At 41.1% G+C, this 14,905-nt stretch overlaps 1 protein-coding gene across 2 annotated transcripts; it reads left to right on the top strand.

Annotated features, from left to right (window-relative positions):
- Nucleotides 1-3,354: 3,354 nt before the first annotated feature.
- pax9 (paired box 9) lies at nucleotides 3,355-12,015 on the top strand. Of its 2 annotated transcripts, XM_024135042.2 has the most exons (4): nucleotides 3,355-3,601; nucleotides 4,287-4,919; nucleotides 7,214-7,365; nucleotides 11,648-12,015. In XM_024135042.2, the coding sequence occupies exons 1-4, from the start codon at nucleotides 3,598-3,600 to the stop codon at nucleotides 11,918-11,920; spliced, it is 1,062 nt and encodes a 353-aa protein (XP_023990810.1). In that variant the 5' UTR covers nucleotides 3,355-3,597; the 3' UTR covers nucleotides 11,921-12,015. The 2 variants fall into 2 exon arrangements, with proteins under 2 accessions (XP_023990810.1, XP_023990811.1); XM_024135043.2 differs by lacking the exon at nucleotides 7,214-7,365 and having other exon boundaries at nucleotides 4,287-4,876.
- The last annotated feature ends 2,890 nt before the right edge of the window (nucleotides 12,016-14,905 follow it).

The following is a 14,905-nucleotide window of genomic DNA, read 5'->3' as shown; positions in this document are numbered from 1 at the left end:
AAAAAACATCCTTAGGCTATCTGATGCACTCAAACATGTTTATTTGCAAATACTGATCTAAACATATGCCTTAATTGTCTAAATTAGTATTGAAACAGAATGATATCACCATGCAGCCAAAATATCAGCACGCATGCCATATGATAAGAAGCATGCATGGTTATCTTTTAAAAATGAATATGCCTAGAACAGAGGTATGCTAAGTGCCAATGTTGATCATTTAATGGATGTATTATCTTAGCCTAAAAAAGTACGTGTCCTTTTGCTCCTGATTCTAGATTTGGTGCGCGAAGAAGAAATGATTTTTTTGAGCATAAAATTAAGGATTCCCGCATGGGTTACAAGCGAGATCAACAGACAGAAACGAAAATATTGAAATTGGGTTATTCCGTCAGCTGTCCTGTCGGTCTCACACATGCCCTAAAACAAGATAGTCGTGTTTAACGGATCAGGAATGATACGATACGTTGACTTGCGGTCAGGACCATTCGACACGGTTAATTCTGTTTTAGTCAGCTATGATACATGCCTTAAATACCGTTAGGCCTACTTCAAATAAGATGGGCACCGCAAGGCTTTACCCTATACCGTGCGCGCGGGACATTGTCCTGAACGAAGGACATGCATGGAGAGCAGAGTTGAATTCATTTTTAGTCATGCCGTTAAGAATGCCGCAAAACATAGCCTATAATTATTTAGCGACTGACTATTTGAGTCAAGTTTATAACCTAATATATTGGAAAATATCTGATGAAAGAATAGAAATCGTGGCAACACGGACATCAAAAGATTCCTGCTGATCTAATAGATTACATGATGTGCCATGGGAATTACTGTGACTGTCATCGATAAATCGCTCGTCACCTTTAATCTCCTCAGTGGTAGGTCATTTCATACCGTAGTCATGAAATTATAAATCCAACTATTTCGGTGGATTGCAACGCATAGTGTAAAGAAAAAAAAATCGGTTAGAATGAATAGGATAGAGATTATACAGTTATACATAGGATGCTGTAGGATACTGTAGCCTATTTGCTTACACATGGAACACACAACGTGTCATTTCATATGGTGAATTCCTACCGTATGGTTGGCTATAACAATATTATAAATAATGTATTAACAATATAGGCTACAGGAAGAAATCCACAGGTAGGCAAAAATATATAAAAATACATATTTTATTGCCTACCTATAACAATAAAAATACAACCAATAACAACAACAATAGCCTAATCTGATATAGGCCTAGTCCTAATATCGCTTGGGCTGTAATACGTTTTAGCCTAAATCTCGCTGATGAAACACGATAATTATTATCTCTGTAGGCAGTCTAAAGACCTCGAAAAGATCCGTACGTGTATCTATTTCACATTCCTCTACACACCTTGTTAACACTCATCTGTCAATGCCCAATTAACCCTTCAGATATATGTCTCACTACCATAAGATTAAGTTGGACAAAACGTGTGAACAGAAAGAACAGAGCTAAACAGACAAGGGACTTGAAGGTCCATCACAAGACACTCAGCTATTCTTATTAGAATGTTAAGGAGATGGAATGGATGGCACGCAAATTCCCTTGAGGCTTTGAGTTGGCCCCAATGCACTCGCGCCCCTGGGGAATTCGCACTTGAAGCTGGTTTGCTCATGATTTAAAGGCTAGTTTTATAAATCATAAAGACGCTATTTCAAATCGTGATCAACATTGCACCATACATGGTCCGAATGGGGCTGAATAATATTAGAATAATATTAGTACACCAAAATGCTTTTCAAATACCATTCACTTCTGCAAGTATCTACAATAGCCTACTAATTGTTGAGCGGAGACCTCTGATCCCTCGGACTTGACCCTTTGTTATTTCAGTCATCGGAAGCACCTCAATGGAAACAAGTTGAGCACGTTTTCCAATGGTAAACATTATCCTTAACGCATTAGTGACTGCCATGAGCGAGCGGGGTCCAGGGGAATCGGCCATGCCGGAACAAATACACCAGGAACACCCATAGAGCAGCTGGAAAACGAGCTAGACATTCAGAGTTCAGTGATCAGTCATCTGGAATCTCTCGCTGCTATAACAGACGAGGGCCCTGGAAGACACGGACAGTAAGAAGAATACGTTAGAGCACGTATCTGCGTGTAGCATAGGCCTATATAAAGGCTAGTGTTGATCTACTGAAATCTATTTCTAAGATGGGGAGCAAACGAAGCTTACTGTTGTGAAGTGACCCTTAGCAATAAGAGAAAGAGAAAACCGTGAGCACAGGTCAACCATCGAGAGCTTCAAGAGCTAAGGTTTCTCGTGTAAACAGGAAACGAAGCGTCCGATTACCTGCGTGTGTAAAGGCGTCCTGTATTGCCTGTCAGATGGGTGAAATATAGGTGCAGGGGTAGTCAGCACATTCATGGTATGTAGGGTAGTTTATAAATTGAATAAATAAACATGACATAACAGCAAACATCCGTATCCTTTTTGTTTCATATCCACTTCCTTGTAATACAATATTTCGTAATAACGGAGAATGTATTTGAAATATGCTATTATAAGTTATTATAACTGCTTATTTGTATAAATTAATTTTGTCGAATATACAAATTATTGGCGCGTTGTAACTTTGTTTTAAACACTCAGTTGAATGTCAATATACAACCACGGCTATATGTCGAAATATACTTTTTTTTTGTATCTCAATTTTAGAAATAATAAGGATTATACACAACAACATTGAACCAAACGTGTATTAGTAACCTATATGGAATGAGTTACAGTAAGACCCAAAGCCCAACTCAGACAGCAGATGTGTTCTGTAGGCTACCGATACATACCAAATCAAACGATTCGTTTGCCTTGCTTTGGAGTCCGTGTCACGATGTGCAAATATTCTGAATGTCTAATGTTATGTATTTGGTTGGTGAATGAAGACAGCCACGCACATTAAGCTATCCAGTTGAACTGAGGGAATATCAATATGTAGCCTACCAATTTTACTTTCATACCACATTAATTCCTCACTGACAATATAGGCAAACAAAATCCAAACACTTGGATTGCCACTGACTATTATATTGGGAATATTGCATTGGTGATTTATCCTGTAGTGTAGTTCATTGTTATGATTCATAATCACAATATTCATATAATTTTACTTACTTATATGTAACTTACCATTCCAGTAGAGTGCAATTCACAATTGCAATTCATGGTGTTAGGTTAACACTGACTGTAGTTCCGGAAGAGAGGAGGCTGCCTTGCTGCACGAGCACAAACTTTCAGACCAATAGGAAAGCTTCTCTCTATAAACTCAAACTTCCATTGGCGGACCTAGCCTCACAGAGAAGAAAAGTTTTGGAAGTCCGGCCCATGATTTGTCTGGATTGAGATGTAAGCCTGTCTCTCCTGCTATCAGGAAACACATCGCGAATTTGTCCTTCTCACTACTATCGTTAGTTCGGTTAACACAGTACCCGTGGCCGGAGGAGAGCGAGGATTTGTGCTCCCCTAGACAGGTTTCCGAACACCAGCGAAACTGGACTCGGAACTGGACGGAAGGCGTAACTCCGAGATCCCAATAATAATTTGTGGACTAAACGCAATGGGTAAGTTTATATGGAAATATTGTGTGGCCGATGATGGAGTTAGTCTATAGCAGTCACTCGACCGGATATTACTATATCTTTCAAGGAACGAATTATACCTACATTCTAATGAATCAATTATGATTGTAGGCCTATGGCTTGTATAGCGATGGTATGGCTACAAATAAAGGCCGAACAGTTTTGAGCTCCAGTTGGTTTTATTATGGGATTTTCCAGTGGCCAGTATTAATAGCCAATTAGTAAAACTATAGCATAGCTATGCGTAAAACATATTTTTTACTGAAATTCAAATACAACGCTATAACAATGGAGCAGTATGTTATGCACAAACTGAAAATGTGCGGGGTTCTTATTTGCAGGGGCAGCCTAAAGGTGGGACATGTTTTTATTTTCATCACACGCTTACTGATTCGATTCTTACGCATCTGTTTTGAGTGCATTAAATATATATATCCCAATACATTTAAGACAATTTCATATGCTATAAATAAGCATTTAATTTGTCCTTAACGGGTTGAAAACGACGTTGCAGACCGCAGTATGTCGACTAAGGACTCAGGAAGGGGAAGCACGATTAACAACACTAGTCCTAAAAGGGCCTTTACAGGCTACTACAGCTACAAGTCGTCTAATTTAAGATTTGTGTTTCATTGTGTTGCCTCTGTGTATGTTTCCATGATACCAGAGCCAGCCTTTGGAGAGGTGAACCAGCTCGGCGGGGTTTTTGTCAACGGCAGACCACTTCCCAACGCAATCCGCCTGCGGATTGTAGAGCTCGCCCAGCTGGGCATCAGGCCTTGCGACATCAGCAGACAGCTCCGGGTCTCCCACGGCTGCGTCAGCAAGATACTGGCCCGGTACAACGAGACCGGCTCTATACTCCCGGGAGCGATCGGGGGCAGCAAACCACGGGTCACCACGCCTACAGTGGTCAAGCACATACGGACATACAAGCAGAGGGACCCGGGTATCTTCGCCTGGGAGATCCGGGACAGGCTACTGGCTGACGGAGTTTGTGACAAGTTCAATCTACCATCTGTGAGCTCCATCAGTAGGATCCTCCGCAACAAGATTGGGAATCTGTCCCAGCAGAGCCACTATGAGTCCAGCAAGCAGTCGTCTCACCAACCACCACAACCAACGCTACCCTACAACCACATATACTCGTATCCGACCCCCATCGGAGCCTCTGGGACCAAAGTACCAACTCCCCCGGGCATGCACTCCCTCCCAGGACACATGGCTATGCACAGGATATGGCCCTCCTCCCACTCGGTAACAGATATTCTGGGGATTCGGTCGATAACAGAGCAACAAAGTAAGCATGATTTTTACTTTGGTACATGGGCAAACCAATTGCTGTAGTAAATTGTTAAAATTAATAGGAAAACGCATGGGTTAGGGTGTGTGTGTGTGTAGTGAGCCTAGTGGCAAGATGTGTAACTTTATTAATTTGGAGGTATGCAGTTTAAAAAAATATGACCAATGCACTTACCGGTCTGTATATGCACGATATTACTTACTAATAACAGATAAAAGAGTGACTATTCCGGAACGAACTGCAAAAAAAAAATTGGCTAAGTTAATTATGTGTTATTTTGCCAGTATTGGTGAGTGCCTACATGAGTAAAATGTAGTTCCTAGTTCAAAGGTTGCATTAAAACAGATGGTTAAAGGAAGGCTTGCACTAATAATTAAGGGGCGGCTGTGGAATATTAGTGGGATAATGAAGGGAAGGCGCAGCGGTGCACGAGGAGATGAACTCAAATCAAAATGAGGTGTTCAAAGCTTTGCCATGCCATGTCTTACAGCCAGACATTTTGTTCTTGCATGCCTTGCTTCAAAATACACTCCCCTGAAATGCAGTTCCACATGCTTTTAGTCTACCAGGCTGCTCCAATAGGCTACATTGAACTAGGCTACTATACCCGTGTTGTTCCCTAAAGGCCCTATCCGAGTTTAGAGAACTTGTTTTTGTTACTTACAGACATGTTTGGACAGTTCGTTTTCACTAGTGTGCTACCACAAACACAAGTCTGTTTTGGAAACATTGTAAAGCAAATCTGACCTCCGTCAATCACGATACATTACGGTTGTTGTGAATACCATTTTTAGTGACAACGTTTCTTGTGTTAGCAGAGTGTTAGATGTCAGTCGACCACCTATGCGCTTGTGATACCCGTGCTTCTGTCAGAAGTTAGAACGGCCTCAAGTCTCACCGCCTTGTGGATATAAACATGCCCTTCTCCTTAGTGCTTGTATAGTCCTCATTAGATCAGCGAACGGCCATTCCATGTACTAACTTAACTCCGACAATCTAAACAACAAGGCATCGCCCCTCAAAGGCATCGCAGATTTTCGAGCCGAACAAGAATTCACGGAGAGGAATGTGTTCTCAAAGGATGCCTTTATAAACAACTTATGCATTTCCAAATTATTAGCAGATGTTTGCTGCAGGTTTTGAAAGCCGAAATAAGTGTCATGTACACTGGATGACGTGAGGCCTTTTAGCGCCACGATCACTTCGCCAGCCTCGAGACTCGAAAACAAATCCCTTACTATGACATCGAACTGCTATTGGGTTTACACTACAACAGTGGATGAATACAGTAGACCTATTCTAAGACGAAGAGCGTTGACGCATGTGGCGAATATCGCCGTCATGCGTAAAGATGCGTAAATCATCATAATTGCATTTGAATTATGGCGATATTTCCAAAGGCGTTGGTCATCAAATGGCACTCTCGCTCTCTCACACTCACACACACACACACACACACACACACACACACACACACACACACACACACACACACACACACACACACACACACACACACACACNACACACCTCTTTCGCATTGCACTATTTTATCGGCCAGGCCTACCATGCCATCAAGAAAGGAAAATAAAGTACCATGCATGTACCTTCCTCGAATTAACCTAAGAATGATTATTTAGGAAATAGCAAGAGACCCAAACATTTTAGACCGACAAAAATATTTAAACAAATGTCTATGCACAAAATACACAACTCCAAGTAAAACCTGCTTTGTTGAAAGAAAGAAAGAAAGAAAAGGGGGTCGAGAAAAAAATGATCGACCCAATGGTCTTCTCAAGTTACAACACTGGTGGGCTTGCTTTTCCAATTCTAAACGTTAGCACCCGTGTATAATATCAAATCCATCATGTACAAAGAGGAAACGGTTAAAGTACATCTAATTTGTCACTGGTTTGGGTAAATGTTACTGACCATTACAGCAATGAGCTGTTCCGGTTTGATCAGTAGGCTAAGGCAAATACACACACACACACACACAAACACGGGTTCTAGGCGCCCTCTGTATAAAATATAAGTTGACCTAGAATTAATTCAGATTTGACATGCCAAAAAGCTTTTTTAAGCATAGGAATGTCTATGCATAAAATCGCAAATGATGATCGTTGCTATTTCAATTTTTTTTCGTGTCTTGCTGGATAACTTTTTGCTAAAAATCTGTAGGGGGTGAGGTGATATGAATGCCTAGAATGGTAGATGGGAGTGGTAGCGTGAAGTCTCTTCGGTTCATCTCCTCTGACTTTCCTCTCCTCTGTCTGTTTTGCCCCATGCAGTTAGTGACAGTTCGCCCTTTCCCAGTGCCAAACTAGAAGAATGGAGCGTTATAAACAGGACACATTTTCCGTCGTCGACAAGCTCTCCACTAGTCAATGGCGTGCAGGATAAACCACCGCATTCTATAGAACCTGAAGCAAAATACAAACAGGTAAAAGGAAACACATCCTTGATCAATAAAATTGCATCCTCGCCCATCTCTAACCTAATGTGTGTTAATCTCAACAACGGTGTAGTACAATATGATACCCTTCAATTTTTGGCCCACACTTATTGTATAATCAACGTAGAGTATGCTTTCTCGGTGCTTTCAGTCATATTGACACGCTCTCTCCGCTGGGTGTGGGCGGTAATGCCCCCAGACAAGACACCGCACCGCAGAGTGTTTTGGGCCTAGGCTAAGGGTTGGTCTTACGGCTACATTAGGTCTACTGTGCAATTACATTACTATTACGTGTTGTAGTTTTGTAACCATCATTGGCATATGATTGATTCCGTTCTGTGACAAATTAACCATGTACCTGGGACCCCATGACTCATCAATTTCCTTGCATGTGAAAGCATGTTGACAAATGGGCATGTACTGAAAAGCTCAGTGGCTGTCATTAGCGTAGCACGCCAAATTTAGATTGAAATTGAACAGATTTTGTCGATATAGCCAAACGTTGCATGGCCAAACGCTGTAGGCATAATATATTAGAGAAATTATGTTGTATTTTTTGTTTTTGAAAATCGGTGTTTTTGTCTTACAAGGTTTAGACTTTAGGGATATGAACGAAGAAAAAAAACATTTTGTATAGACTTCTCAAGTCCTCATATTTTCGACCAGTGAACGTGGCACGAGGAGTCAGGTCGTTGATTTCTACGGTTAATTTTTTGTTGCGAGAAGAGAAAATCCGTAAGCACGAAACGGAGACAGGCCGACTCATAATAATAAAAGTCTAGCCGTTGGAGAAAGATTATTTAAATGTTTAAATTCAAATGTGAGTGTTATGATTGTATATGTTATGCTTACAAGGATCATTAGGACTTCCTAATTGCATTACATTTCCATATTGTCTTAGCCAATGTGCTAAAATAACTAATATTAGGCCTAATGTAAATGAAAAATAAGACTGAAGTTTAAATAATTCAAAAGTAATGACACATTTAAATATTTTGACCAGTAGAATACATCTAGGCCTATTTAACCCCCAATAATGATTTGCACGCTGATCTAATAGAAGTTGAAAAGCATTGCTGAAATTGTGGGTTCATTCCATCGAAACTTTTCCCATGCACTAATAGGCATATAGTCGAAAAACATATTATATTTTAGTGTGTATAAACTTTGTTTCATTCCAAAGGTTTAATGAAGAACGTCTCACTAGACTCGGGATAGTCTTGTGTGAGAAAATATGGTGCATTTTATGTTGCAAAATAATATATCGACTGCAAACGGTGCAAACAACGTGTGAGGTAGAGGGACGAGGGAGAGGACAGGGAGTGTGAGCGAGAGCGTGCATGAGGGATATAGTATGTGTAAGAAAGTGAGAGGGGGAGGCATACATAATTGGTATGATATATCGTCGGAGCCACGCGATCTATCTCCAGTTATGCATGGTAACCTCAATATATTCAATAGGCTACGGTTTGATGCATCAATGGAGACAAATGATGCAGAATAGCACATGCGGCACCGGTGATATAACTCCCTGGGATAAAAATATGAAGAAAAAAAAACGTAGCCCAATGCCTATATGATCAGTAGGCCTATAAATTGCATAATCAGCCATAGGTCAAGTGTGTATTTTTACTTCTACATACTTTATATTTTGTATATGTCAAAGTCTGATCTAAAGCAATCATCACAATATAAGAAATACTTATTATTCGATAAATTTTCAACTATTTTGATAGTAGTTTGTAACGTATTACTTTCTCTGCGTGCCACAGGCTGCTATAGGCCTATACTTGTCAATGGAAATTTATTTGTAGACGATAACTTGCTGATGTACTAAATCCTTTCAAAATGGTGCATATGCTATCCTATAGGTCCATATTTCAAAGCACAACACACATACTGCAGTCTGCACGCACTTTCGAACACACTACTCGTCCGCCCTCACCTCATGCACACCCACAGTCTCTCCCTACTTATAATACAACTCGAGTAGTCTTGTGGCGCCTGAAGTAAGAAGTGTTTTTTTCTTTCAAAAAGCTGAGTGTCAATTGCTATATATTGATTATGTACAAATTCAAAGACTTTGCTAAAACAAGGATTATTTTTCTCAATCTTTCGAGTGTCAGCGAACAGCGCATGTAGTCTACGCAGCTGAAACGGCACAGCTATTTACTGATAAGAATGAAAAATAAAAACTAGTTCCCAATGACAGGTCAACAAAAGCGTTAACAGATGAATAAATACGAAATGTATTTTTTAAATCCAACACACACGTAAGCATAAAAAAATTATAATTCAAGATGTATCCTAGCCCGGAATCAAATAAATACATCGTAACTTCGGGTTCTATGGGCCTACAGTAGGCCTACATGTAGTACCTGATGTTCTCTTAACTGTACTTGAGGAGGCCCAGTCCTGCGCCTACGGGGCTGAGGGTGAGCTATCATGTCACTCTTTGGAAGAAGAATTGAATCATTAACTTTCGATTTAAGGTAATGACACGCACATACATAAACAGTGCCCACGGCTCGGATGTGATGTTTAAATGCCTTTCTTCCGCTCCGGAACTCTAGAGTCTAGAGGACAGTTTTTTTTTAAATCAGACATAACATATACCATTAGGTTTCATGCTAATGACAAACACTGGTTTTGACTGACATTTTGGATACGACAGCATTTTCCCCTACAGTTCAGCTATTATTGATTATTACAGCATTGAATGCATTTCAAGGCTTCTGTAGCCTAAATAACTCGAGATGTTGGATTCTATTAAATATGAGAACATATTTCTTATCGGGCTAAAGACTGCCTTGTGCAGCGTTCTCTTATATCAGTTCAGTGGCTGCCCATTCAATTGTAATTTGAACTGCTTTTATCCGTCAACACTGATTATTCTCAGGCATCTGGTTCGTTAGATGCTTGTGCGTTAGAAAAGAATACACTGCATGGAAACGATCATCAAAAATAATGCGAATTATGTAACGAAATATAAAAAATGAATTGGTAAGCCTGTCTTTTCCGTTTGCCAGAATTGACTGTAGAATCGATAGACTTTAATAGAGCACAACAGGCAAGCCAAGGACTGTATTTTTTAAAAGTATGACTTAACATTGAATATTGACAAATAAAGGGGCGAAACAAACAAAAATTAGGCCTATGCGAAAAGCAAGTCGTGTAGAACATCATGATTTGATCGACTGAATCTAGCCTATTCCAATAAACCTGTATGTGTGTGATGTGTGTATTTCATTATTTATCAATATCCAATAACGGGGGAAAAAAACATTGTATCAAATTAAGATATGGGCAACATGGGCTAGGCAAGTCTTCTTCCTGAACTATTTTCAGTTTTCACAAATTGAAATATCTTGAAAAAACTAAACATAAATTAAAAGCAGTAGGCCTACGGAAATACTCGGTAGAAAAAGTAGATAATTTAACCTCAAACTAAAATGCCATTATGTAAGTTGGCCCATAGCATTTTTTTCGTAGTGAAATATAACATATCAGTTAAATATATAGCCTCCTTAAAAACGGGAAGCGATTAGAATTGGAGTATTGCACGTGCCCCGTCATGGCTGTGGATTTCAGTCGAAAGAAAAACAATATGCAATGAGTGTTTAGGTTGAGGAGATCCTGGACAAATACTAGACAGGAACGAGAAGTATGCTCACTTCTGCAGAAACCATTCTTATTCTCACTAGTCATAGAATAGACCACCCATGCATATAATGTTGAAACAATTGTGTGAATTCTTCAAGTTATGTTTTGTCATGGTGCCAAATGTTACTCATGCTTAACCCTGTTCTTTTCTTTCCCCTTTCCCTTCTTCATTTCTGTCATTCCAAATCTCCTCTCTCAATAAACCCTCAACTTCTCCCAACCCCTATTGTATTCAGCCCCCATTCACACTCTTGTCCCATTTCACATGTTGTATACCTCACCACTGTACTCTTCACCCAAATTCTAACTCAACCCTAACCCTCACCAACTCTCACTTCTCCATCTCTCTCCACTTCCCTCACTGCCATACTATATCACATTTCCCTTGTGCCTCTCCTCCTCCCCATGTCTCACCTTCTACCTCTGTCTAACCTTGTGTTTCTCTCTCCTCTCTCTCCCTCTAACAGACCCAGAGCGGCCTGCACGTGCACAGTGAACAGTTATGTCTCTCCACCTACCGCTCTTACCTGCGTCTCACCCACAGAACTAGAATGACATTCTACTTCAATGGTCTCACCATCCTCTCTCTCTCTCCTCTCCCTGACAGACGCAGAGTGGCTTGCCCACAGTGAACAGTTATGTCACAGCGCCCAGCATCCCGGCCTACCACCCTCCCACCCCAGTGTCGCCCTACATGGGGTACAGCGCCACCACGTCGGCCTATGTGACCGGTCCCACATGGCAGCCGCACAGTGGCAGTGCTCTCTATCACCACAGCTGTGACAACATCGCCGCTCCGCTGGCCTTCAAGGGTATGACAGCCCACCACCGTGACGTCATCCACCCCCATGCCCACCCCATCCCCGGCTCAGCACTGTAGAACACAGACAGACGGGCCGGTCGGACGGAGAGACAGAGGGAAGAAGAGGGGGAGCAGGACAGACGGACGGGCGGATGGAGATAAAAGAGGAGGGAGGGAGGAAGGAAGGAGATAAGGAGCAGGACAGAAGGAGAAATGGAGAGACAAGTCCTCCTTTACCATGGGTCTGGTGCCAGCTCATTACATTCACCTCTTCTAGATTTATATGGTGACCTCACCTAGGCCCCATATCCATCACAACATTCTCCTCCATACCAAAGACATGGTGTGGAGAACTCAAGTTAACACGCAGTTCAAGACAGGACATGGAAGGGAAACCATGCCACACGTTCCACACTATCTACAGACATGACACTGGTCTGTGGCCCCGCAGAAAGCTGGCAGGACAGGTGTATTGAAGGACTGACTGGCTGTTTCTCATACTTCCATGGCGGAAATTGTGCCATTCTCATCAAGAACTTGCCTCTTAAACCCATTTCTGCACACTTCTCTGCAAATGTTATTAGGGACAGGGAGTTAAAGTATTGTATGACAATCAAAACCATGAGGAAAACAACGTTTGCATTTAAGTGTTTCAGGGGTGATATCAATTGGTATTGTTTTGGATGTTTGTATTTGTATTTTTTGGTTTATTATTTTTGACAAGTTACAATCTTAATATTGAACATTGTTTTTTCACTTCTCGACTTAAATGTACGCCAAAGCTTCAGAGAAGTTATCTTCATGTTTATTTATTAGACTGACTAAAAGGTACTAGGGTTGAACGAAGTAGAATTATTACATCAGAAGGCCACGGTGGAAACAGTATAGGCCTATATGGATGTTCCCAACACACTTTGACAGCATTTGGCATTAGTCTTCTGCGTAATGTTTGAAACTACACTGTGATAAAACAGTACAGCTGCACAGGTCCAATCTATCCACAATGAAATTGAATGTGTCTTAATTAAAGGAAATTGTTTGGATTTGACCCGATTCTTCCTGAATTGTAGAAGTTGTTTCAAAGACATTTCAAAAACTCATGTGTTAGAAGGACTATCGAAAAAAATACCTTCTGCGTGAAATAATATTCTACCCACTTTTAAAAGTCACACGCGTCTTTGTACTAAATGAACCGTGTTGTATAAATATATGCAATCATTTGATACATTTTAAGCAAGCGCTTAGGTCCACATGAAAGATTTTTGATGGTCATAAAATCGTTAAAACTTGTCAGTGATATTAGGCTATTTGTTGGCTACGACTCGAGGTTCAGAATGGCTGAAAATCGACATCATTTACAATAACTTCTCGAAAAATTTTCTGTGTGTTGCTACTTTCTTTTGCCAACCTAATGTTCGCTTGCCATGAGGCGAGAAGAACCGAATGTTGCGTGCGTGATTCCAAAAGTGCATCGGGCGTAATGATGTCATGGCAGAGTGGTATACGTCGGCTGTCTCATATAAAATTGATTCACTTGGAATTTGGGAGAGGAAAAACGTTGGAAGGTTGCCGACGGGTGCTCTCCAACTTCGTAATCAGAGAGAATACATCTCGTTCTTTCTCCTTTTCCCCTTTATGGCATTTTGACTCTGAATAGGTAGGCCGCATTCCAATTACGCATGTGTTGAATTCATTTTGACCATTGTAACCTTCTTCTCCTACCGATCATTTCTTTACCCATATTAAAATGCACAGCTTTTGGCGTAGATAACATTTATTTGTTTGTAGTTTTAAATACATTTTTTTTCTAAGACACACATTAGAAATGTATCAATTTGTTTTTAATAATACTTTTTTTCAGTCTCAAATGGATCTGAAAATATTGTGCTAAAAAGTGACCAAAAGAGAGTGATTCAATGAATGTCTCAAGAAATGTTTGACATGAAAGACAGATGATGTTCAGAAGGTCCATTCAACCATGGACTGGGTAAAGCACTGTAACCACAAGGCCACTGTTTTGGTACCTGTTTTCGTCATCTAGGTATAAGTAAAAGCCTTTGTGCCTCTAATGGCATTGTGTCTGTCTGATCAAGGGGCTGATGGAGGGAGGAGGAGAGAGAGTGTATGTATGTATGCATGTTGGAGTAGCAAACCGACCTCCACTCCAACTCGGAGACTAGTACCGACAAAAGACATACTGTTTTGCCTGTGGTCTGTGAGGTCACCAGCCACCTGACCTAGAGTGTGTACACTCATTAAGTCCTTAGCAAACAGCAGGCCTGCAGCACCAGGCTGAGGTTGTGCTGCAGAGAGGTGTGTACGTGTTTGTGTGTGTCTGTGTGAGCTTGATGAAACATGGCAGCTCTATTACAAAGTATACTTCATTAATATATTACATAGGCAAGGATGTAGGTTTCAGAGGTGTGTATATATATATATATACACGTGTGTGTGTGTGTGTGTGTGTGTGTGTGAGAGAGAGAGAGAAGTGTGTGTAAGCTTGATGGAACTCGGGAGCTATTTCACATTAACATATTATATATGCGCCACAAAGGAAAAGGGGATGGGTGCCCAAGTCCCCACCAGCCCAGCCCGCCAGTGTTACAGCATAAACAGTCCCTCTGTTTGTGCGACAGTGTAAACATTCCTCTGTCCTTTGCAGGCCGGTGCTTATTTGACTTGGAAAGCACTCTCCCCGCATCCAGTGGTCACGGACCGTTGCATCAGGGATCCTAGTGTTGTTTTTGACCGTACGTGAGCCACATCACAGAGCTGCAGTGAGATGATCAGGAGCCGTATATATAAAGTGTCTCGCAGTATGAGTGCTGATTTAGGATCAGTTTAGCCTTTTAGATCCCAATGACAGATTGCCACCTCTCATGTCTTAAGGTTGAACGTCGTGACTGGGTTGTTCTCCCTGTAGTTTGATGATGGTTGGAGGGAATCTAAGTAGGGCTGGTACAGTGTATGTTTATCTCACTAACAACACTACGATCCCAGAGTAGTAGTGCTGATCTAGGATCACCCCCCCCCCCCGTCCTCCGTCCGTCCGTCGTGCAATCT

Source organism: Salvelinus sp. IW2-2015, unplaced genomic scaffold, assembly GCF_002910315.2.
Source record: "Salvelinus sp. IW2-2015 unplaced genomic scaffold, ASM291031v2 Un_scaffold37, whole genome shotgun sequence".
In the NCBI taxonomy this organism is placed as follows: domain Eukaryota; kingdom Metazoa; phylum Chordata; class Actinopteri; order Salmoniformes; family Salmonidae; genus Salvelinus; species Salvelinus sp. IW2-2015.
This window is presented reverse-complemented; position numbering and strand designations above follow the sequence as displayed.

Excerpts from the sequence above, each read along its gene's own strand:
- pax9 (XM_024135042.2), top strand. Across the intron at positions 4,920-7,213 it reads GTCGATAACAGAGCAACAAA|TTAGTGACAGTTCGCCCTTT; the intron begins GTAAGCATGATT and ends TGCCCCATGCAG. Across the intron at positions 7,366-11,647 it reads CTGAAGCAAAATACAAACAG|ACGCAGAGTGGCTTGCCCAC; the intron begins GTAAAAGGAAAC and ends TCTCCCTGACAG.